Consider the following 24,482-nt stretch of genomic DNA (forward strand, 5'->3'; position numbering starts at 1 on the left):
AAATTCCTTACAAATCTCGTACCTGGGGGACATTTATCACCACCCTTATACTGCAAGAAAACAGCTTCATCTTGATGCCTGTAGTCCAATTTTATTTCTTTTTTGTTGCCAAATGAGATGGCACTATTGCCAGAGATAAGACAAACTGCAGCGTCTTTGCATTTTCCTTGAGGAATATCTGCTGCTTCTGAACATACCCCAAGATGGTAGCTCCTGCGTCCAGAAGGAACCTGTTTTGAGAGCCAAAACTGTACCATTAAAGAACTGCAAATGGAATCAGAGAAAATGCTAAATATTTTTAAACGCTCAATATGGCCATACCAAGGGCTTCTCCAGATTATGCAAGACAATGTATGAAGGGTCTCAGAATGAATCTTCCAGTTCAGAGGGGTGCTTTGCTCATTTTCTAAAATACCCGTGAATATGATGCTCATAAAATTTTCAAAAGTTGTTTCCAGAATTTCATCTCACACTTATAGGGGGGAGAGAGTTCTAGGAATGACTGTGATGGTATTTATTCATCTATTGATAATCAATGCATCTATATTATTTGCATGATTTTTAGGCCCATGTCTTACAGAAAAAGAAATCTTTGTATGATGAGCACATTTTATTATAATATGTACATCCTATTTTCCTAGAGAAACTCAAATTTGTGTCCACAGGGTTTGACATATTTTGGCCTTAACAATAACGACTAACCCAAATGCTGTTTTTGGATTCCACTCCCAACACCTTAGCTACTACTCTCAACTGCTCATGTTTTATAGAGAAAATATGAGAAATGCAGCCCTGAGAGACATTTTCATTGACAATATAATTTGATATACATAAAATCTGCCACTGTGCTGCAACCTGATTCCCCTCTTACTTTAGCCCAGCATATGAGATTTGTGATGGAGCTAAAAGCATATATTTTACAGCTAAGCTGATTCATGTCAGAACAGCATCAACAATTCCCCTTACTAACCACATCAATACAATCACCTTATAGGGTTTTCCTGCAAGGCTTGACAGGTTGAAAGCATAGTGTAATTGTTCATCCATGACAGAGCAGCCCAAAACATTCTCTTCATCAGGGCATACCACTGGGGTGCTCCATTCAAATATATATTCACAGCCAGACTTTTCTATCATTCTGGCCTTCCCCTGTTGCCAACACAACAAAGAAGAGAATAAAATGGTTAAGCTTTGAGAGTCAGATGTCTCAGTAAGAAAGCTAAATGACTGAAAATTAAACACATGCTGAGGTTAAATAAATCCATCTGCTTTTATTTATATTATTTTGGTTTTGCTTGCTGTGACTGATGTTGATGACACTGGAAATAATCAAGCTTCAAAAATGTCTACAACAACAAAAGAATAAGATAATGTCCCAACTTCTGTTGCTTTATGCTAACTTTCTGGAGAGAAGTGCAGATCACATGCTTATATCCAAATCTAAGACAATTTCAAAAAAATAATCTGCCTGTACCAGAGAAGGTTATGATATCAAGTTATGTACACAACTTGAATATTCCCTTTGAGCCCTCAAAATTCATTTTTTCTCCACTTCTCCTTATTTAGTTAAAAAAATGAATGAACAAGTGCTTGATAACTAGCAAAAGCAGAAAATTAAATACATTTTTCCCTCATCATCATGGACTCTGTTGGCAAAATATCTATTTTACTAATCAAAAAGTTGAACTTTTGTGATGGGTAAAATTATTCAATTTGTAGTTAAAGAACATTGCATATCTATTAGCACATTTAATATCATTATAATATCATGCCTCACTAAGCATTCTGCAAGGACATATCAACATAAAGGTAGAGGTAAAGATTCCCCTCGCATGTATGTGCTAGTCGTTCCTGACTCTAGAGGGTGGTGCTCATCTCTGTTTTAAAGCCGAAGAGCCAGCGCTGTCCGAAGACTTTCTCCGTGGTCATGTGGCCAGCATGACTAAACGCTGAAGGCGCACAGAACGCTATTAACTTCCCACCAAAGTGGCCCTTATTTTTTTACTTGATTTTTACATGCTTTCAAACTGCTAAGTTGGCAGAAGCTGGGACAAGTAACGGGAGCTCACTCCATTACGCGTGCTAGGGATTCAAACCGCCGAACTACCGACCTTTCTGCTCGACAAGGTCTGCGTCCAAATCAAAGATGCATCTCCAAATCAATATAATGCATCTCCAAATCAAAGATGAGGTCAGCCAATTTTGAAATGTATCGATCCAATGGGGAAATAGTGTTTTCAATCTTCTCCCAACACAAGCGATGCCATCCATTTGATTAGTTAATGGATGCAGGAGGGTAGGGATCTGTCCAGCACCCATTGTTTGGTTTTGTCTGGTGTGGTTACCTATGTATGGGTAGTGGTTTTTCTCAGAGACTTCTTTTAGCATGGGGGAATTTGAGAGGAAAGGATATGTACTAACCTCTCCAAGTAGATACAAGTGATTTGTTGATTGATTAGAGCTTCCAATGAAGCAAAAGAGACTCTCCTCTCCATCTGTACCCATCTTAACCATCCATTATCTATGTGCCTAATGTACCCTATCTGGCACCATAGGTGATGCACAAGAAAGTTATGGGATTCCTGGTAAAGCATGACAAGAAAGCAACCCCCCCTCCATCTACTCCACAGACCAGTTTTGATAAACCTACTTTTCTAATCATCTGCCAAAACTCTCCATTTTCAAGGATCCCAATCTCACTCCACCAAGAAAGCAATTGAACAATGTCTTCTCTGCCACTAGAAAACCCACCAATTACTGCACATTAACTTTCCTGGCAGCAGGAAATCATTAGTGAATCTCATTAGTGAAGCAGAGTAGGAATTGGCTATGCAAACAGAGCCTAGCTCTTTTATCCTCATTCTTTCTGCCAACTCACAAACTGGTCAAGGTTAAACCAGCTGTTTGGTTGTATACTATGGCTGGAAGGGGTTTTTTTTCAACTTTTTTCTTAATTTGTAAATATTTCTAAGTTTTGGTAAACAAGCAAAATAAAACTATGATTACCAGATTTGTTCCTCTGTTGCAATGAAACACAATAAGTGAAGAATAGTTGAGATTTTTATCTTCTGGACAGGGAGTGGTACTGTTGAAGGCAATATTAACTTCATTTGTTGCACTGTTGAGCTGAGGAGGTGCTGTGATTCGACCAATATCCTAATTAAATGTAAATGTAAATATGATTGACCACAAAATGAAACTGAAGCTTCAGCATCAACTGGGAAATAAATTACTTCTATTTATATACGTTGTAATCACATATGTTACATTGGGGAACAGAATGAAGGAATGAGTTAGAAGGAATCCAACCATTTTTATGATCAATGTATTTCTCATATGATGAGAGATATAATTTCAACTACATTTTGTTCTGATGTACTCAAAATCTTTACGTTAGTACTGCTAAAAATATAGGCAACATCAATATCTTAAATTGCTATCCATTTAGTACAAAATGTCCCAAGAATCAGAAGCTATGTATTTCAAGTAGTCTGGCCTGGTGTGAATTGTTTTGCTTCCACAATTGTATTGGTTTTAAATATGTCAGCTGCTTAAAGCAGTCAAAATGTTTCTTCCTGTTTGTATAGAAGACTGAATGAAGTTGGACTACTTGAATGAATAATAAGCATAATATTTACTTGCCCCAAGGTTGTAGATCTTCTCAATTTTTAAAGAGATTTGCCATGATATATGAACACATATTGTTCAAAATTCAAAAATCCTTTGAAAATAATTGAAGAGTTTCCTGAAATTTGGGCCATGACTTTTTAGCAGTGGATATGTCCCGAAATGAAACAGGAACAGGTAATATTTTTCTCTTCTCCTTTCAATTTTTTATACTGTGTGAAATGCTGAAATTGCTTTGCCAAATAATTGTTTGGAGAATGTGAAGTCACCAAAGAACTGGGATCTTAAGTAATACTCTATTAAACCAGCTTATTAGGTATAATAATTAGGCATTCATTCTAATATCTTGTTGTGAAAAAGACAACAATTTGATACATGCTGATAATATTACTTACTACAGGAGAGCCATTAAGGGGGATCATACAGACAGCTACTCCAGGTGGACAACTGACATCCTTGATGGAATTTAATGGTTGGCAAATATTTATATAGAAATCTGGATTCTGGTCAGAAAAGTCATCAAATATCTCATAAGCACTTGTCCAATGGATTAAAGGGGAAAGGTCAATTACTCTGCTGCCATTGGTAACTGAGCAGTCTACCTGTGGGCAGGGGAGAGAAGATTCATAAATCAGTAGAAACAATCATTATCAACTGTGTAATAGATATATATTGGAAAAAAGAACATAAACATTTCATTTATATAGATTGGAGGGAAAGAATTTATTACAATAGGAAGTTAAAAAAAGAAAGAGTTGTCTTGTTTTATTACTCTTATTATCAGGGAACTGTAAAGGAGAAAACATCACTAATACTGAACAGGGCAGGCTACTATATATAAACAGAGAGCAAACCCTGTTGTTTGCCAACACTGAAGATGTTGCCTAGCCAAGTAAGGAAATATCTGCACAAAAATTACAGAGAGCCAACTTATAAACATAACTGCTAAGATTAGAAATCATTTCTTTGCAATCTTTCCTTAAACTTTTTAAAATTTCTTATACTTTTAGCTTTCCCCTTGACTTTTTCTTTTATTATTGTATTAGCTTTTGTCTTTTTTTTACAAACTTTTAATAAAATTATTAAGAGAGAAAAAAAATCCAGAATGTTTTGATTGTTAACATTTACAGATAAATCTGCATTGCGTGAATAAGGGGAAAATGGATGTATGTCACCACTTACTTTCAGCGTGGCATAACAATTATAATCCACTGCATAATGTTTTATAGCACTTTCAGAGCAGTTTACAATGCCAGCATATCATTTTAACAATCTTGGAAGGGTGGAGGGCTGAGTCAACCTTGAGCCGGTCAAAACTAAATTTCTGGCTGTGGACAGGGTTAGCCTGCAATACTGCATTCTAACCACAGGGCAACCACGGCATAAACCCCTAATTTCCTACCATTCTCTTATTTATGTTCCAGCATGGCATATAAACCAGTTCATCTACCCCTCATCTCCTTCCTCCCTCTCCCTTCATCTGTTGCTGTTATCCCAGCATATCTCATACCTCTAGACTCCCCATTCTTCCCAACACCTTTCCTTCCTCCCTTCAGCCACCATTGTCCTTTATTTTTTCCCCACCTTACTTCCATCTGCCCAGGATAAAGTAGCCTGATTGTGGAACCAAACAATACCCATATGTGAGTATTTTGGTTTGGACATGAAGTACACCAAACCAACTGTGTTATGCCTGGAATGTTCTGCAGATAATAATTACAACAGAGAGACTAAATGCAGACGTGATGCTATTCAGGGACTTAGCTGTGAGATTCTGGGCTCTCTTCTTCAGCCTGACATCTCGTAAATGGATTTGTTCTATCTCCTCCTCCTCCAATTCCTCTGGCTAAGATGAATTTTAATTGTCTTTCAAAATTACAATGGCTTGCTTCAGTTCTGTTAATCATTAGTTGTATTATGTCTGCATTGTGAGTTGAATGCCTTTTTGACAGAGTGATTTCAAGCGATCTAATTAATATACACTATATTGCCTCTATTATGCTTAATAAGAATAGCTTATTCTACTTCAACAATTGCCCTGCAAAATAGCACAAATGAGTGTAAATGTATTATGTTGCAACTCCCCCCCCCCAAAAAAAAACCTAGAGGATTTAAACTTTTTTAAAATCTTAAATAACACCAGGTCATTTTTGATAAAATTAAGTTGATAAAACAGTCAATTTGCTTACCACTCTTTCTTCTTCACAGGCTAAAACAGTATGCCAAGAGAAAAAATAAGTGCATGTTTTCTCATCAAAAGAAATGAGAGCTGGCTGACTGCCAAGCCCAGCATCCAACCTGCACACAAAGGTGAAATAGCTCATGTACTTCAAAGCAGGATCTGCAGGACAGGACTCGCCTTCTTTGTAGACAAGTTTCAAAACTCCATCTTCATAGGTTAATGCTTTGCTTAGTTGTCCAGCATTAATTAATGGCTGATGGCCACCCGTGATGCAAACTCCTATTGACAGAATTAATAGAGCAATGCTAATGGATTTTTTTCTTTTTCCTTGTTTTTTGACAGAAGAAATTTTAAATTTGACACAATTAGTACGTTTCCCCAAAAATAAGATAGGGTCTTATTTTTTTTGACCCACGAAATATGGCCTTGGGCTTATTATAGGGGGAGGGCTTATTATTTTCTGGGGCAGGCAAGAAGCGAGGCATGCCTTTTACCTTTCCAGCTCCATCACGTTCCTCGTCACTGTGTCAAGGGAAGCCGCTGGTAAAAAAAAATCCCTTCTTGCAAGTTCTATCAAACTTCTTGAAGTTGTGAGAAGGGTTTCTTTTTTCTTTTCTTTTTTTACCAGGGGCTTCGCTGGACACAATAGCGAGGACGTGGCGGACCTGGAAAGGTAAGAGGCGCGCCTCGCAGACCAACACTGCCCACCCCACCCCAATGGTAAAGGCAGCCTCCCTGGTTCCCTTCCCCACCACCCCTTTAGCGAGGCGTGGTAGGTGAGGGGGGAGAAAAGCGAGGCGTGCCTCTTACCTGTTCAGCCCCGCTGCATTCCTCGCCCTTTCGTCCAGTGAAGCCCCTTGTAAAAAAAACCTCGCAAGTTGAACTTTTACGACGAAAGGGCAAGGAACGCAGTGGAGCTGTCAATCTCTGGTAATACTAGGACAAGTGTCTCACTTCTCCCCCCACTGCTACCTAACTAAAGGGGCGTTGGGGAAGGGAAGCAGCCAGGCAGCCGTTATCATTGGAGCTTGGTGGGAGGTGTTCTTTTTGCGTGGCAGGGAATGGGGTGTGAGGTGCATTGCTGGCCTGCCACCTCCAACCCCACCCCCAGTGTAACAGCTGCCTGGCTTCTTCTCTTCCTCGGTGTCCCTTTAGGGGGGGGGGGGAGAAGTGAGACGCATGTCCTAGCGTGGAATGGGACTGTTCTCCTCCTGCCCTTCGCCCGCTTATTTCGCCCCCAAGGTTTCTCCCCTAGTCATCCACCTCTATCACTTCGCCTCCGCTGTTAGGGACATGGCTGTTCGTCCTGGGTAATGGGACTCCTTATCTTCCATCCTCCGCCCTTCCTCACGGGCCTTTGGGAGAGATACTCTTCACCCCAGCCTTTTGGGCTCAAGAGACAGTTAGCTGCCAGCCAATCAGAGGAAGGGAAGAGAGAAAGAGAGAGGCACGGAGGGAGAAAATGTTTTGTGTCAAGTTTCCAGTTGCCTTGGGTCCGAGCTAGAAAATCTAATAAATCCTTTCCCCTCGCTAAAGGGGTGGCGGGGAAGGGAACCAGGCAGGCTGCCTTTACCACTGGGGTGGGGTGGGCGGTGTTTTTTTGCGCAAGAGGGAACAGGCGGGATGGGGTGATCGCATTGCTGGTCTGCCACTCTTTTTGCAGTAGGCTCTTTGCAAGGGAGGGAACGGTTCGCGAAGCACTTTGCTTGGCCTGCCGCTCTTTTTGCGGCGGGCCCTTTTTTTGCCCCACAGGCTATACTGGTAAGTGGTACAGTGTTGTAATGGCAGGGACCAGTTGCACATGCGCTTAAATAGTTGGGGGCGGGCTTATTTTCGGGGGGCGGGCTTATTATGGCGCATGCTCTGAAAAGCTCGATTGGGTGTATTAGCAGGGCATGTCTTATTTTCGGGAAAACATGGTAGGGGAAATGCTACTTTATTAATACATCAAGAAAAATATGTGCGTTTACTATTTTGGTTAAAAGGATTATTATCTATTGTTCAGTGCTGGGATCAAGTTGCTCAATGATTCACTGAATACCCTAATCTAGTTTTGTTCTTTCAAACTTATTTCTTCAATATAAAGTGGGCAATTAAGGCTTACAATGCCCAACAGGTTCCTTAACATCAGATAGATGGGATAGTGTCTTCATCATATTCACTCCATAGCATGATATGCAGTGAACATGCACCTTTTTCCTCCACATATCTTGTATCTCATCCTGTTAATAATATAGCAAGTGGCTGTTTAAATATGGCATAATGGACTTCAGTGCATGCTTGTAAAATATAGCATGCATATGCACTCCAATAAGCATTTTACTGCTATCCCACGTAAATTTTGGAAACTAAGAAATCTGAGCCGTGTAGCAGGTTTTACAGGGTTTTTTAAAGATTTTTTTTAAAAAAAATGTTTTTTAAGTTACAGGTAGATTGATTTACCATAATTTATAAACAGATACCAAGCCTTCTTTAATCTAAGCATTCAATTAGTTCAAGGCTGCATATATGCAGTTGAGGCTTGTGCATGCACAGCCGCAGTTGGGGTTTTAGAAGCTAATGGTCTTTTGTGCAAAATGGAGAAAAGGAAAGTTCAGATTGAAGAACTGCAGCAGAATACAGAAGATATCATCTATACCTTGGATGTGGGTTTATCCTTTTTTACTGTTATACAGTATTCCATTAATAAACATATAAACATTACGTTAAGTTTTAAAACTGCCTATTCCCATTGAGCTGGAACCAATTACCCTACTTCCCATAGAAAAATCTCTTTGAATAGTGTACATTCAAATAATGTGACCATTCTGTGGGATTCATTAATGCACTAATCGAGCCCTACTTGCACAGATTGTATGAATAGCTGATAAACTGGATATAGTGGGAAGGAAGGAAAAGCTTATCCCAGGAGAAGAGCACAGATCGTTATCCAGATACTGTCCAACATTGTTACTGAAATGTACTTTGTTACATTACTACTGCTAGGTCACATATCAATAACATAGGTTTAGGAAAAGAAAGTATCACAATAATCTATTTCCATCCTATGAACCTGGGTTCAATATCAGCATCTCAGCAAGTCAAAACTTACCAATGTCTCCACCGCATGAAGTTTTGGGTTCATCACATACACTCAACTGGAGCATTCTCTGGTTCACAAAATCATAGAGAGTGTAGCCAGACTGTCTCTTTAAAGGATTAAGGTCAAAGAGATGACCTGAAAGAAAACAGAGGAGGGAGAAAGAAAGAAATATTACTATGAAAAACACGCTTTTATTTTTTAAAAAATCAAGATGCTGAATAAGCTGTCTCCAGTAGGAGGACATCAAAAATTCAAAACTAGTATAAAAGTCATTCATTCAGGACCTTTGACTATTTATAAAAATAATAAAGATGGTATATAAATATATACCCACAGAATTTTAACATGAGCCATAAACTTAAGTGCATATGGTGTAATGGTTTTCATGCGACGACTGCGGGAGGTGGGGGTGGGAGGCACTGTTTTGCAGTGGTTCTCCTCCTACCTCTCGGACAGGTCGCAGTCGGTGTTGGTCGGGGGGCAGAGATCGTCCCTGAGGCCCCTAAAATATGGGGTGCCGCAGGGTTCGGTCTTATCCCCCCTACTATTTAACATATACATGAAACCGCTGGGCGAGATCATTCGGAGGCACGGGATAAAATACCATCAATATGCGGACGATACGCAATTGTATCTGTCCGCCCCGTGCCAACTCAATGAAGCGGTGGACATGATGAACCAGGGTCTTGAGGCCGTTAAGAACTGGATGAGCGCTAACAAACTGGTACTCAACCCGGACAAGACCGAGTGGCTGTTGTGTTTCCCTCCCAACAATTTGGCTAATGTTCCATCTATCAGGCTGGGGGGTCAAATTTTATACCCCTCAGATAGGGTTCGTAACTTAGGAGTCCTCCTGGATCCACAGCTGACTCTCGACCATCATCTGTCGGCTGTGACCAGGGGGGCATTTGCCCAGGTTCGCCTGGTCCGCCAGTTACGACCCTACCTGAATCGGGAGGCTCTCACAACAGTCACTCGAGCCCTTGTGATCTCTAGGCTGGAATACTGCAATGTGCTCTACATGGGGCTGCCCTTGAAGTGCATCCGGCGACTGCAGTTAGTTCAGAATGCGGCCGCGCAAGTGATAGTGGGCGCACCGCGGTTCGCCCACATAACACCCATCCTCCACGAGCTGCACTGGCTACCTGTTGATCTCCGGGTGCGCTTCAGGGTGCTGTTGACCATCTTTAAAGCCCTTCATGGTAGTGGATCTGAGTACTTGAGAGACCGCCTTCTGCCGATTACCTCCCTCCGACCGATAAGATCGCACAGACTGGGCCTCCTCCAAATCCCATCCGCCAGTCAATGTCGACTGGCGACTACATGGAGGAGAGCCTTTTCTGTTGCAGCTCCGACCCTGTGGAACGATCTCCCCGTTGAGATACGCACCCTCACCACCGTCCAGGCCTTCCGCGCAGCCCTCAAGACCTGGCTATCCCAACAGGCCTGGGGATAAGCCTCTAATTTGCCCCACCCGAGTGTTGAATGTTGAATGCAAGTTGTGTTTTTATTACTTTATTTTGTTCACATATTGTTTATTTTGAATTGCACCCCCTCCCTAATGATTGTAAGCCGCCCTGAGTCCCCTCAGGGAAAAGGGCGGCCTATAAATCCTAATAAAATACAAAATACAAATCTCACTATAAGCATACGGTCCATAGAATGAGACCCAAAACCTTCTTGTTACTGTGATCAAACAATAGATAAAAATTTCAAAATAATGGTTATGGATTTTATTCTGTACCGGTGGATATAGAAGGTCATGATGACAGTTAGGACTGAAATTTCCATCACAAAGTGATGCAGTTTTAAAGCGTGATGTCCCATGACTGCATCACTTAGTGACAGCAATCCCAGCAGTCCCCACTGCTGTGGTTAAACAAGGGCCGGTGGAAAGAGGCAGAAAACAAGGCAAGCAGGTCAAGACCTATGATGGGCCAGGTGATATGTATGCAAATAGGTGGACATCATGGATGGGCACTAAGAAGTGTGAGCAAGCATTATGGAGTATTAAGTGGGCAGATGTCAGGGAAAAATGGCAAGAGTGGGAACAATTTGCTATAGTGACTTGCAACCTACTGCCAGCTTCCCCATTCTCTTTGCTTGTGGGAAAATTACAAATGGTGGTCATATAGTCCAGGGGTATCAAACTTGCATCACCATGTGACTTATCAGGACTTTTTCCCTGTTCACTAAACCGGGCATGGGCGTGGCCAGAGTGACGCATCCGGCCATGGGCCACAAGTTTGACAGCCCTGACATAGCCACAGGATGCTGCAAATGTTGCAGTTGTGAATGACTGTATTGCCCTTTTCGTCTATGCAAGCTTCCTTTCAAATTATGTGGTGTGGATTTTTTTCCTGCAATCAGATACAATAGCAAATATTTCCAAGGTTGTTTTTTTTTTAAAGTAAGAACGAGAGATATAACAATGGATATTAAATGTGTAACTGCTGGAATTCCAATCCCTTTGCTTCACTTTGAGACAGCAGTAGCTGTAATGCAGTGTAAGTAGCTTCAAGTAAGTATTTTAATTTATAAAGCACACATCTGAAGATTTTGCACAGCTATAATCAATTCATTACTTGAAGAAAAAAATGAGTACCATTATCATAAAAAGAATTCTTATTATAATACATAAATTATATAGAATACATAACATTTTTATGCTTTATAACATATAAATAATAACAAGGCTATAATCCACTTCATTAAAAGAGGATATTGATTAATATGTGTATTGTTATCATAAGTCAGACATACACTAGTTCTAATTATTCTCAACTAAAAACTACAGAACAAAATATATAGAGAAAGGAAAGCCGCATTTACCAAATACAGAGAGAAAGAGGAGCTAAGAAATACCAAGAGGTGTACAGATATGGAGACCAGACCGCAACTTCCTTGCTGGTAAAAATGAGGAATATGGGGATTATGCTAACAGAATTACAGAATGGAAAAAAGCATAATTTTTCTAGATGGGAAGGTAATTCAGTCTAGTTCTGTGAAAAAGCACTTGCTTCTTTTTGGATTTCTTAACCTCCTTTTGTCTATCTTTGTTAATAAGTGTTGTCAGAGCTTTCTATGGGTCTCAATGAACCTCTCCCAAATTTATTAATGCAACCGACATGCAATACACCTCATTAGATTCAGTAACTAGTTGTTCTATCTTTGGCTGTAATAACTGCAACCAAACACTTTTGGTACTTAGTGATCAGGATTTTGTGTTACTATATGGGAATTACGGCCCCTTCCCTCAGGGCAAACTGCTTCAGTACAGTTAACATTTGAAGAAACACTGAGGATTTTCTACTATGAACTGCTTTTACCCAAATAACCCAATTATCCTTATTCTCTCAGTTCCATACCCTGAGACATTTCTATAGCATTATGTCAACTCTAGTCCTCTTTTCTACTTACTTGTTACATTTAGTTAACCCGCATTTAGAGAAAAATATTACCTGTACGAGGGTTAGACACAGTGCAATTATTGTGCATATTGCTTTTCAGAGGACATGCAGCAGCTGTATACCACATAAAGTTATATTCACAATCCATATGGGCTGTTACCAATTCTGGATTGGAATTCTGGCAGATAAAAAAAAGGAGAATATGAGTACATGCAAAGCTGATACATAATGGTTTCCCCAGTATTCAAGAAACAACTATTCCACTTTGAAAAATAATGAAAACATGGCAAGCTGGGATCAGTTCATCTTTTTTTCAGCGGTCACATAAAAATTGTGACTAATATTGATTAAATGGGTAATGCTAATGAATTTACATTTTAAAACAGGTATGGAGATGATCTCCACATACTTTGAAGCATCATTATATCAATAGCATGGTTATCAATAGTCAGGAATTCTGGAAAGACTGGTCTACATTTCTGGAAATATCAGTTTGCCTATTATTACTTATGAGAGTTTTATGAAGCAGAAAACTGTTTTTTTCCCCTTATAGTCAATACTAGTTATCTGCTATCTTGCTACCATACCCAAATAGTTGTAGATAAATAACTGCTTCCTCCTAAGAACTGAAAAGATGAATTTTATTCCATGTAGAGGCAAATTTATGAAAATGAGATGAAAATAAGAATTAGGATTCTAATTCTATGACCATTATTTTCATAGAAGCCTATGAAATGTTTTTATCAAGCTCTCAATAAATGAAACATACTTACATCTTTCTTCTCATCACATTTGAAATGGATGGTTGCAGATTTTTTCCGGATTTGGTCTTCACACTTCTCACCATTTATATATTTAAGAACAAAAATACCATTTTCCCATCTCAGCCCCTCAGCTACTTCACCTAAGCTTATATACTTAGAACCATTCATTAGGCAGGCTGCAGCATCTGGGGGACAAAAATCTAAATATGGAACAAAAATAAAAATAAAAAACCAGTAAGAAAACAAAAATAATTTAGCGTGGATAAATATACACACAGAAAGGGTACATTAATAGCTTTAAAAAAAATCTGGATCTGGCAAATAATAAAGGTTACTTCAAGAGGAGATAATCCTTTTTATAGATAAGATATTAAATAGATGAAATTATTGCTCAGGCACTGTTTGCAGTAACAGAGAAGCCTTCAAAATCTAGTTACGACTTGCTTCCATTGCAGCGTCCTGGTGGTCATTTGCCCTTAAAAGCAACTGTAGGGACACTGCAGCTTTCCCCACCCACCCACCCATCTATCTCCCTGGCTTGCACATTTCTGATCTGAGATATCATCACATCTGAATAGTAAGTACTTGAGTGGCCAGTAAATTTAAACAAAGGAATGTCTTTTCCAGAATCTTCATGGCTACTGTACCAAAAGCTAGTCTGTGATGCATTTTTTGACTGCTTGTGAATCTAAAAGGCAGAAGCTATCCACCACATCAGTATCTTTATTACTAATTTTAAAGCTGGTCGTTCTACCTGTTAGCATTTATTGTTCTATCTTTATGTTTAATTTAATCACTTTTTTCTCTTTGCTTTTTAATTTTTATTTCTAAAGCTTACAAACCCTTTCCATTTTCAGTTATCATGAAATGATAATGTCATCAGCATAATACAAGCTAGTGATGTTTCTTTTAAAACCATGTTCTTCTTTTTCCATTCCAACTTTCTTTAATATATACTAGGCATATAGGTAATCCTCGGGTTCCACCAGTAATTTGGACAAGAATTTAAATCGCTAAGTGGTGCAGTTCAGTGGTGGGTTCTTACCGGTTCGGATGCACCGATAGTAGCTTGGCGGCGTGGGTTTCTGGAACCAACAGCGACCCAGGCCTGTCATGTCCCCAAACTGGTTCTCCCAGTGGCGCCATAGGCGCCACCATATTGTTTTTTGCTTTTGCGCATGCGCAGAACAATTTTCTTTGTACTGCACATGCAAGCACATGGAACCCACCACTGGTGCAGTCATAAAATGCAATATCACATAACTACATCAAATAGCAACAGCAAACCTGCTATGCCATTGCCATCATTAGCCAAGCACCCACCATATCCAAGCCATTCTAGGCTTGGTCCCTCCCGGCCCTCAATTTTTCCAAGGTAAGGGAATGACTTCCTTCAACTATAGCTATTTCTCCCACCTTTGACCTTCTGGCTTCCTTGCACTCTGCCTTGTGGTGCAGCAAAGAGCCCAGAGCCACTAAATTCAGGGGCTTCTTGGGACATCATGGCTCTGGGAGCATCAGCTGCCCCAGCAACATGGCACAAAGATGTAGTCATAGGAGAAAACTGCATCTATCCCATCCCAGTCTCAACTGCCTCAGTAAATCCTAGCTTGACCCCATAGCATGGCATCAAGCTTACAATCTGCTGGCCATTGTTTCATTGTCCAGATTTATAAAACTGATAACATTTTATTCAATTTACACAGATGAGAATTTACCAGAAGATAGATGGCAAATCAGGCATAAAAGGCTAGATTTAACTTGAGCAAAATAACTCACCACAAAGATACTGAATTATTTTGTTCAGAATCTGGTGGCACATTCAAACTTTCCCCCCAAACCTCCTATAAAACATCTGAGTAAATAGCATAGACTTCCCTCAATTCTTACCAGCTCCCAGATGAGGTACTAATGATCTACAAACATTGATATAGTATTTTTGTGAAGAGCTAGTCTTTGAAATAGCCTCCCAGTTTTTCTTTTGTTGGATCAGAGGAGAGAGATCATAGGAATTGCCAGCACTATCTCTACAAACAAGAAAAAAAATTAATGATAAATGAACGGAGTAAATATATTCAAGATGTAGACAACTTCTATTACAAAAATCCAAGTCAAACATTCAAAACAATCCCATTTACATAAATTTTGAATGTATGCACAATTTTTTTGAATTCTTCTCTAACTACATAAATAATTCTAATGCACTACTGACATCCAATGTTCTCTATTATTCAAACTGAACACTGGAGCACTAGGGCTAAAATTGACTGTGATCCCAAGCCCAAGTTTTGTCCCCCGTTTCTTGGCAAGCACAGCTGCCTGCAGAAGAAAATTGGGAAATTTGGAAAATTGAGCTGTGGTGGCGCAGCGGCTAGAATGTAGTACTGCAGGCTACTTGTGCTGACTGCTGGCTGCCTGTAATTTGGCAGTTCAAATCTCACCAGGCTGAAGGTTGACTCAGCCTTCCATCCTTCCGAGGTGGGTAAAATGAGGACCCAGATTGTTGGGGGCAATATGCTGACTCTGTAAACTGCTTAGAGAGGACTGTAAAAGCCCTGTAAAGTGGTATATAAGTCTAAGTGTTATTACTATTGCTATTAATCTTAGCATATAGCCCTGATAGGCATATTGGAATATTGCAAGAAAAGACTTAAACATATACTAGCATTTGGTCTCTATTTTTTAATATTACTGACAACTTTATTAGCTCGAGGCTAATGAATTAATTAGGGCATCTTTTGGAAACCTGGCAATTATTACTCTAATTAATTCCTCTTTTGTTTGAGTTAGATCACACAATTTTACCTCAACAGCACTCAAATGCTGCTCATGGACAAGTAAGGCTACAGCTACAGAAGAGAAAAACTAATGTTTCCAGAATGTTACAGCAAATCTTATATCTGATATGGATTAAGCAATAGTAGATCAATAAAACAGAAAATGCTAAAAACACTCTGGGGAAAGACAACTTACTTATAGGAGCATTCAATAGATTTGGCAGGTGGGCAGGCAAAAGGAGTGTGCCATTCAAACATATAGGTGCAATCCTCGGTTTCCTTCAGAAATACTGGCTATGGAAACAGATAAAAAAAACCTGTTGCATGTTCTAGACCACATCAGCATCAGAGCTAAAAATATTAAATCATGGATGGGCATTTGGAAATGCATCCTCAAGCACTTTTGCACAAAGGAGTAGTTCCAAAACTGAAGTCTATTGGAGTGGAAGAAATGAATCAAGGCCAGAAACGTGGGCTGGACTCTTTCCACTGTAAACATAGAAAGTCTTAGCAATCTATTCATCAAACTGACCAATCCTTTGACAGAGCCTCTGTTCTCACCTAGCTCCCCAAACAGGACAAACCTTCTGAAGTAAACTCAAAGATTCCTTTATTAGGAGCGCCAGCAGCCCTGGCAAAAAGTTTCTCTCTCAACAAAGGCTAACAGGTCTGTCCAGCCGGAAGATGAATAGTGGTCTGCCACATCTATTCATCTCCATCCCTTGCCTTTTATCCCCAGAGCTAGGGTGGGGCTTCATTAGCAGCGGGGGCTCTTCCTTCCCAAGGATCGGCCCATGGATTTCCACTACTCTCCTCTTCTCTGCTTTCTGCGCATCAGGCACTGGACCCAGCAGTTCCTCCTCTTGGTCATCAGCCACCTCCAGACCTGGGGGCTGTTGACTCTCCATCTGGGGGCTGAAGGACAGCCCAGGCTCTGCCTCTGCCTCTGTCTCTCTCTCTCTGTCAGCTCCATTCCCTCTTCCCCCTCAGAACTCTGAGGTTGCCTTGATGCTGTCCCTGACTCCCACACTGCCTCCTCCTCCTGATTTGGCTGCTGGAGGGACCGGCAGCCAACAGGCCACAACAGCCTTTTCCTTTAAACCAGGCATGTCTAACGTTTTGGCTTGCCTGGGCCATATTGAGTGAAGAGGAATTAAATTGGGTCACATATAAATATATATGGGACAAATAGGTATAGGTACAGGTATAGGTATATATGTATACAAACACACACACACACACACACACACACACACACAAGGTTAAAAGTTTATGATCTTATAGGGCTGCATTGCTAGCTGTCCAGTATCACACTTGGCCCGAGGGCTTCAGGTTGGAGATGCCTGCTTTAAGCTATTGCAGTTTCAACATTTTTTCTATTTCCATGCCATTTATTAGGCTTGCTTCAAAATAATCAGAGCATATATAAATAAGTGAGAGTCACTGCAGCACAAAATTAATGTAAATGAAATGACAATGACATGGCAAGAATTTATATATATGTCCTTCAAGCAGGGTAATTCTTTAAGACAAGCACTGCACAGGACAAAGCAATGGACAGGGTTAGGGTTAGGCCTGGACAAAAGCTACATATGATTTTCTTTAACTTAGTTAAAATTACATTTGAATTAATTAAATGGTAAAATTACACATTTAATTTTTTGCCTTCTGATATAATGCAAAAAAAGGGATTCCCCGTGTTCATTAGCAGCTTCATTTGTATTTGAGGACTCAGTATATACCTTTGCCTTAATAAACATGTTATCTAACAGGCAGCTCTCGGGATTATGCAACTCTAATCTCTCACTGCATTTAATTTTTGAATGGTTGATCTATACCGAGCTTCTTTCTCTTTTCAAGTTTAGACAACTGCCAAGCAATGTTCCCTCTAATTTTTTTTTCCGTGTGTGCGGAAAAGTATAGTGTTCAAGCAGCACATTTTCATGCCTGAGCGCCTGAATTTTTTTTAGCCATAATTGCCATCAGAGCAGGTGTTGGGAGGGGGGCAAGGACGAAAAGGGTCCCCTCCCTCTCCCTCAGACCCCTAGGAAGGAAGGGAGGGGAGGGGGAGGAAAGGAAAGAAAATGGGAAACAAGAAAAGGAAAGGAAAAAGGAAAGGAAATAGAAAAGAAGGAAAGGAAAAAGGAAAGGAAATGGGAAAGAAGGAAAGGAAAAACGAAAGGAAAGGAGAAAGGAAAGGAAAAGAGAAAGGAAATAGAAAAGAAGGAAAGGAAAATGGAAAGGAAATGGGAAAGAAGAAAGGAAAGGAAAAGAGAAAGGAAAGGAAAAAGAAAAGGAAATGGAAAAGAAGGAAAGGAAAAAGGAAAGGAGAAAGAAGGAAAGGAAAAGAGAAAGGAAAGGAAAAAGGAAAGGAAATGGAAAAGAAGGAAAGGAAAAGGAAAAGAAGGAAAGGAAAAGAGAAAGGAAAGGAAAAGAGAAAGGAAATGGAAAAGAAGGAAAGGAAAAGAGAAAGGAAAGGAAAAAGGAAAGGAAATGAGAAAGAAAAGGAAATGAGAAAGAAAAGGAAATGAGAAAGAAAAGGAAATGGAAAAGAAGGAAAGGAAAAGGAAAAGAAAGGAAGGAAAAGAGAAAGGAAAGGAGAAAGAAAAGGAAATGGAAAAGAAGGAAAGGAAAAGAAGGTAAGGAAAAGAGAAAGGAAAGGAAAAAGGAAAGGAAATGAGAAAGAAAAGGAAATGAGAAAGAAAAGGAAATGAGAAAGAAAAGGAAATGGAAAAGAAGGAAAGGAAAAGGAAAAGAAAGGAAGGAAAAGAGAAAGGAAAGGAGAAAGAAAAGGAAATGGAAAAGAAGGAAAGGAAAAGAAGGTAAGGAAAAGAGAAAGGAAAGGAAAAAGGAAAGGAAAAGAGAAAGGAAATGGAAAAGGAAAGGAAAAGGAAAAGAAGGAAAGGAAAAGAGAAAGGAAAGGAAAAAAGGAAAGGAAAGGAGAAAGAAAAGGAAATGGAAAAGAAGGAAAGGCAAAGAGAAAGGAAAAGAAAAAGAAAGGAAGTTAGAAGAAGGACAGAAAGGAAAAGGAAAGAGTGGAAAGGATTGGTACTGCTCAAAAATCAAGTCTCAAGATCCCGTGGACCCCTTTGGCTCAGGCAGTCCAATCCCACGCTGCTTCTCTCTCTCCCCAAAGTGAAGGGATCGCAGAAAAAATGCTGAGCCCAGAACGGGGCTTCAGACGAGGCAATGCCTGAGAAACCCCGGATGTGCAGAGAAACGCAGGCTACAACCAGCAAATCCCATTTTCCCAGGAACTGATGAAGCCCCAGAGGACCAATGGGAATTCTCCTTTCTGCAGCGTCATCGGTCTCCGGGCAGAGTCTTCCTTGATTTCACCAATCAGAAATCAGAGTTCAGAAGGGAGGGAAGGGGAATATTTTCAGTCACATTTAAAGACATTAAAAAACACTGCGCTGCAGTTTGAAACTTGTGCGCGGTGTTTCTTTGTTACCTGTGCGGCTGCTCATGTGCGCAGCTTAGAGGGAATGCTGCTGCCAAGGCACATTTAATTACTCTGGAACAGACTAAAATCCCCAAGTCTCCTTACCTGCAAATTAGGATTCGGATCACAGTAGAAAAATATTGCTGTTGATCTGTTATACACCTTGTGACATATGTCCCCACCAGTGTAGTTTATCTTAAGTAATCCATTTTCATATGTCAGTTTTTCAGTCTGCAAACCTAGTTACAGAAATGTATATGACAAAATATTAAGAGAAACCTATTGAAAATTTAAAGTTTCTAAGCATATGTGCATGGAGAGAGAATGAGCTATCCTTAGCTGGAAGAAGATTCTTAGAGTTGTATCAAACAAACTAACATAGTTATGTTTCTGGGAGAAGAGAATGGAAGTTCAACAATCCAGTTTTAATCACTATCATACATTACCCTACCAAAACTTCCAATGCTAATCTTTACATTAAGTTGAGCAATCACACAAACTAATTCCTGCATATTATTTGTTCAAGATAAGCCAAAAACATATCCATTATAGACATAGACAACATATATATATATACATAAAGCGTTCTCTAGACCTTTATCTTTCCTCTTTTCCAAAGCTTCCTCTACCAGTTTCCCACTACTCTGTAACCTGGAGGCACAGTCTTTGCACATTTATAAAAATGTACAGAAATTAAGAATTCCACAGTGCTTTCAGATGAATTTAAAATTCTGTGAAGGTACAGGGGAAAAGGACATTAACAATCAACAGCAAAGAGTTTCATCTTATTTGGCCTATTGTAATCACACGGAATCATTAGCATACCCAGAGGACTGCTGGCTGTGGAAGCAGAACTGAACAGCCACTATGAATAAATCTCGCATTAGCTAGAGTAATGTCAAATGTGGGAATTCAAGAAAAGTACCATGAAGACATTTGCTTGGATAACAAGTCTAGGCAACAATATGAGAATGACCTTACCTGCTATTTTTTTAGCATGTGGATCTTGTTTTTTAATTTGACATGACGACACGATATGTTCACTGTTGCTTGATTGTTTGCAAAGGCCTGTGGCTAATCCATCACAAATTCTAAAGTAGTAGTCATATTCGTCGGTGCTGACTTTAATGTCATTCCCACGAAGTGGTGACAAATTATATACATAACTATATCTTGGATCTTTCACTTGACAGTTCTCACCTTTAAAAAAACCAAAGCCACAAGTGAAAAAATTATGATCTAATGCTGTAGAATGACATACAGTTATTTATTTAAGGCAATCACTTAACTGTCTTTCAGCAAATTATTCCTTTAAATAGAAATTCCAATGTACAATTTTTTGTAAAGTAAATTGACTATCATTAAAACTACTTTCACAGTAATAGATTATCCAATGCAAGTATCAAAAGCAAAATCTGTTCTGTGTCAAGCCACAAAGAAATATGTAGCCCTGAGGGCGCACTGGTTTGAATGCAATATTGCAGGCTGTCTGTGCCCACAGCCTGGAGTTCGATCCTGATGGGCTTAAGGTTGACTCAGCCCTCCATTCTTCCAAGATTAGTAGAATGAGGACACAGATTGTTGGGGGCAATATGGTGACTATTGCAAACCACTTAGAGATATAGATTTAAGTGCTATTCCTAAATAGCTGAACCATTCTAGATATGATGCAGGTTGTCTGAATTAAAGTTGGAACAGCTTGATTGTTCCAGGTTTTGACTACAAAAAAATTGAAACAGCCAGGTCTTATGGGGCAAGTAGTGCAAGGCTCACTTTCTCCATTTCACATTTGCATGCACCATTAACTTCCTTTCCATCACTTTCCCTTAATGACTACTCTTGTTTTTTTTCTTCATCTCCTCATTCTCAAACTATATGGGCAAAGCATATCACTAAAAAGCAAACTAAATAATATATAAGATGTAACAAATGACTCCCCACTTCTAAAGAGAATTAAAAATTAAATATTTTACATATTTCATTTTTCTTCATATATCCTCCCTTTTTCCTATGTGCACTATATTGCCAAAAGCATTCACTCACCTGCCTTTATTCGCATATGAACTTACTCTAAGTGACATCCCATTCCTAATCGATAGGGTTCAATATGACGTTGGTCCACGCTTTGCAGCTATAACAGTTTCAACTCTTCTGGGAAGGCTGTCCACAAGGTTCAGGAGTGTGTTTATGGGAATTTTTGACCATTCTTCCAGAAGCGCATTTGTGAGGTCACACATTGATGTTGGATGAGAAGGCCTGGCTCTCTGTCTCCACTCTAATTCATCCCAAAGGTGTTCTATCGGGTTGAGGTCAGGACTCTGTGCAGGCCAGTCAAGCTCATCCACACCAGACTCTTGTCATCCATGTCTTTATGGACCTTGCTTTGTGCAGTGGTGCACAGTCATGTTGGAGGAGAAAGGGGCCAGCTACAAACTGTTCCTACAAAGTTGGGAGCATGGAATTGTCCAAAATGTGTTGGTATGCTGAAGCATTCAGAGTTTTTTTCACTGGAACTAAAGAGCCAAGCCCAGCTCCTGAAAAATAACCCCACACCATAATCCCCCCTCCAACAAACTTTACACTTGGCACAATGCAGTCAGACAAGTACCGTTCTCCTGGCACCCGCCAAACTCAGACTCGTCCATCAGATTGCCAGATGGAGAAGCGCGATTTATCACTCCAGAGAACACGTCTTCACTGCTCTAGAGTCCAGTGGCGGCGTGCTTTACACCACTGCACCCGATGCTTTGCATTATACTTGGCGATGTATGGCTTGGATGCAGTTGCTCGGCCATGGAAACCCATTCCATGAAGCCCTCTGCGCACTGTTCTTGAGCTAATCTGAAGGCCACATGATCTTTGGAGGTCTGTAGCGATTGTCTCTGCAGAAAGTTGGCGACCTCTTCACACTATGCGCCTCAGCATCCTCTGACCCTGGTCCGTCAGTTTACAGGGCCTACCACTTCGTGGCTGAGTTGCTGTCGTTCCCAAACACTTCCACGTTCTTATAATACAGCTGACAGTTGACTGTGTTTGTTGCACAGGTGGCATCCTATCACAGTTCCACATTGGAATTCACTAAGCTCCTGAGAGCAACCCATTCTTTCACAAATGTTTGTAAAAACAGTCTGCATGCCTAGGTACTTGATTTTATACACCTGTGGCCATGGAAGTGATTGGAACACCTGGTTCTGATTATTTGGATGGGTGAGCAAATACTTTTGGCAATATAGCATATATATATTATTATATATTGTATATTATTTATACAATATATAATAAAAAATATGAAAATGTTACATCTCTAACAGTAAAGACAATTGTTTAGTTACACAATACTTCTGTTCCAAAAACATCTGAATCACTTGTTTTCTGAATATATTACATGCATCACACACACATACAGAAAGTGAGGCCATCTCTTCTGGTTCAAAACACATCTCTGGCCTATAAAAATACTGAAGGGCTCCAATTCCAAAAAGTAAAAGGTAGAATTAGGTCAATAACATTTTTTAATTTAATTTGCATTAAATTAAAAAATAGTTAATATTAGCAGCTGTAACTTGATAACAATTTTCGAGATGGGATGCATATGCATAATCATATTGCTCCTATATGAAATATTTGGAAGTTAAGACTTCTGCCATATACATGAATTAGAAAAGAACTGACGGGGCATTTAAGTTCAAGATAATACCTGCCTTTCAACTGGCATATTAAATACAAACTTATTCATGAGTTTTAGATGTACAGGTTGAAGAACAAAACTCTTTTAAGTGTTCATACTTACCTACTGCTCTGTGCACAGGGCAAGCAGCTAGTGTTCTCCAAAGAAACACAAACTCACAGTCCTTTTCATATTGAAACACAGGTGATCCCTAAACATAAAGATGAATGGGTTGACAGGTTTCATGCATTCATGAATGAACTTCTGATTCTCCTATATGCTACTAAATAACATTTTCTGATTCATTGGCAATTATTCTATTCAAATTTCACTTGTCAAATAAACCCAAAAAACCTGGGAACATGAGAATTTCATTTCTGACCTATCATTTCACAACCCAACAGGAGAACTAATCAGTACTGTTACACAACAGACACAATCTATATTGTGGGACCATGTGTTTAGCTGTATCCCCACATTTTAAATATATTTGCAGCAGAATCACAGTAATGATTGTGAGGGAGATAATGTGATTCCCGATTTGCAGACATTTCATCACATACTGGCTGTTTTTGTAACCTATGGAAGCAGCCTTTGTTCTCGTAATAAACTGGCTTCTTTAGAGAAGTGATAGAGTGTATTTAGTTATCAAATTTGAAGATTGCCCATCTCACTCACACAGTAATTCTGGGTGATATACAATTAAAACATAAAAACCATATAAATATTTTGGTCCCATAGGGGGGCAGTGAAAACAGGAATAAAATAATAAAAGTTAAAAAGAGGGGGGGAAGTCCTACAAGTTGCTAATCCCGTGATAGCGAACCTATGACACACCAGCTGATTTTCGGCATTCCAGAGTGCCAGGGGAGACCATTTTCACCCTCCCCAGGCTTCAGAAAAGCCTCCAGAGCCTGGGGAGGGCGAAAAACAGGTCCAACAGGCCAAACGGAAGTTTATTCCCGAACTTCCGGTTGGCCTGTTGTGTCCGTTTTTCACCCTCCCCTGGCTTCAGGAAAGTCTCCGGAGCCTGGGGAGGGTAAAAACTCTCCAAGTTTGAAAAAAAAAAACTGCTACACATGAACCTACCATAGCTTGATCACACTGGAAAATTATCCGGGTTGAGTATTGTTGTTTATCTTTGCATATGTCTCCACTTAAATACAAAATAGAAAGAGATCCATCGGTGGCAGCCTGAGGACTTATTTGAATGACACCAAGATTCTGGCTTTTATCAGCATATTTCACACAAGCTCCTAGTATGCCAGCTGTAGCCAAAAAAAGACACATTTCAAAATAGATGTTTATGTTTTCCAAAAAGGGTTGCATTCATTCTTTTTAAGAGGGGCTCAAAGGTAATTTAACATTATTTTCTCCTTTTCTTAAGGTAATCATATCTGGACTGATGATGTGCTAGTTAAATATAAACTCAATATGACTTTGCTGATATACAAGGATTTTTCTTTACATCCCTTATTTTTACAGTTGTGTTTCTGTAAAATAATAAAAAACCTGCTTTAAAACTATT

At 39.7% G+C, this 24,482-nt stretch overlaps 1 protein-coding gene across 2 annotated transcripts in view; it reads right to left on the bottom strand.

Moving 5' to 3' along the window:
* Nucleotides 1-24,482, bottom strand: part of IGF2R (insulin like growth factor 2 receptor) — an 85,564-nt gene that overhangs the window by 15,010 nt on the left and 46,072 nt on the right. For both annotated transcript variants that reach the window (XM_087718224.1, XM_087718223.1), the window contains exons 25-38: nt 24,044-24,222; nt 23,078-23,165; nt 20,269-20,487; nt 19,393-19,526; nt 16,039-16,136; nt 14,956-15,092; nt 13,075-13,265; nt 12,353-12,479; nt 8,901-9,026; nt 5,817-6,088; nt 4,023-4,229; nt 3,007-3,156; nt 988-1,149; nt 23-230 (exon numbers count right to left, since the gene is read on the bottom strand). In XM_087718224.1, the coding sequence (XP_087574350.1) occupies nt 23-230; nt 988-1,149; nt 3,007-3,156; nt 4,023-4,229; nt 5,817-6,088; nt 8,901-9,026; nt 12,353-12,479; nt 13,075-13,265; nt 14,956-15,092; nt 16,039-16,136; nt 19,393-19,526; nt 20,269-20,487; nt 23,078-23,165; nt 24,044-24,222 (2,298 nt within the window). The remainder of the gene's footprint in view (nt 1-22; nt 231-987; nt 1,150-3,006; nt 3,157-4,022; nt 4,230-5,816; nt 6,089-8,900; nt 9,027-12,352; nt 12,480-13,074; nt 13,266-14,955; nt 15,093-16,038; nt 16,137-19,392; nt 19,527-20,268; nt 20,488-23,077; nt 23,166-24,043; nt 24,223-24,482) is intronic.

The sequence above is a fragment of the Thamnophis sirtalis genome, unplaced genomic scaffold (assembly GCF_051295495.1).
Source record: "Thamnophis sirtalis isolate CommonGarterSnake01/CBP01778 unplaced genomic scaffold, rThaSir2_p1.2 scaffold_6, whole genome shotgun sequence".
NCBI lineage: Eukaryota > Metazoa > Chordata > Lepidosauria > Squamata > Natricidae > Thamnophis > Thamnophis sirtalis.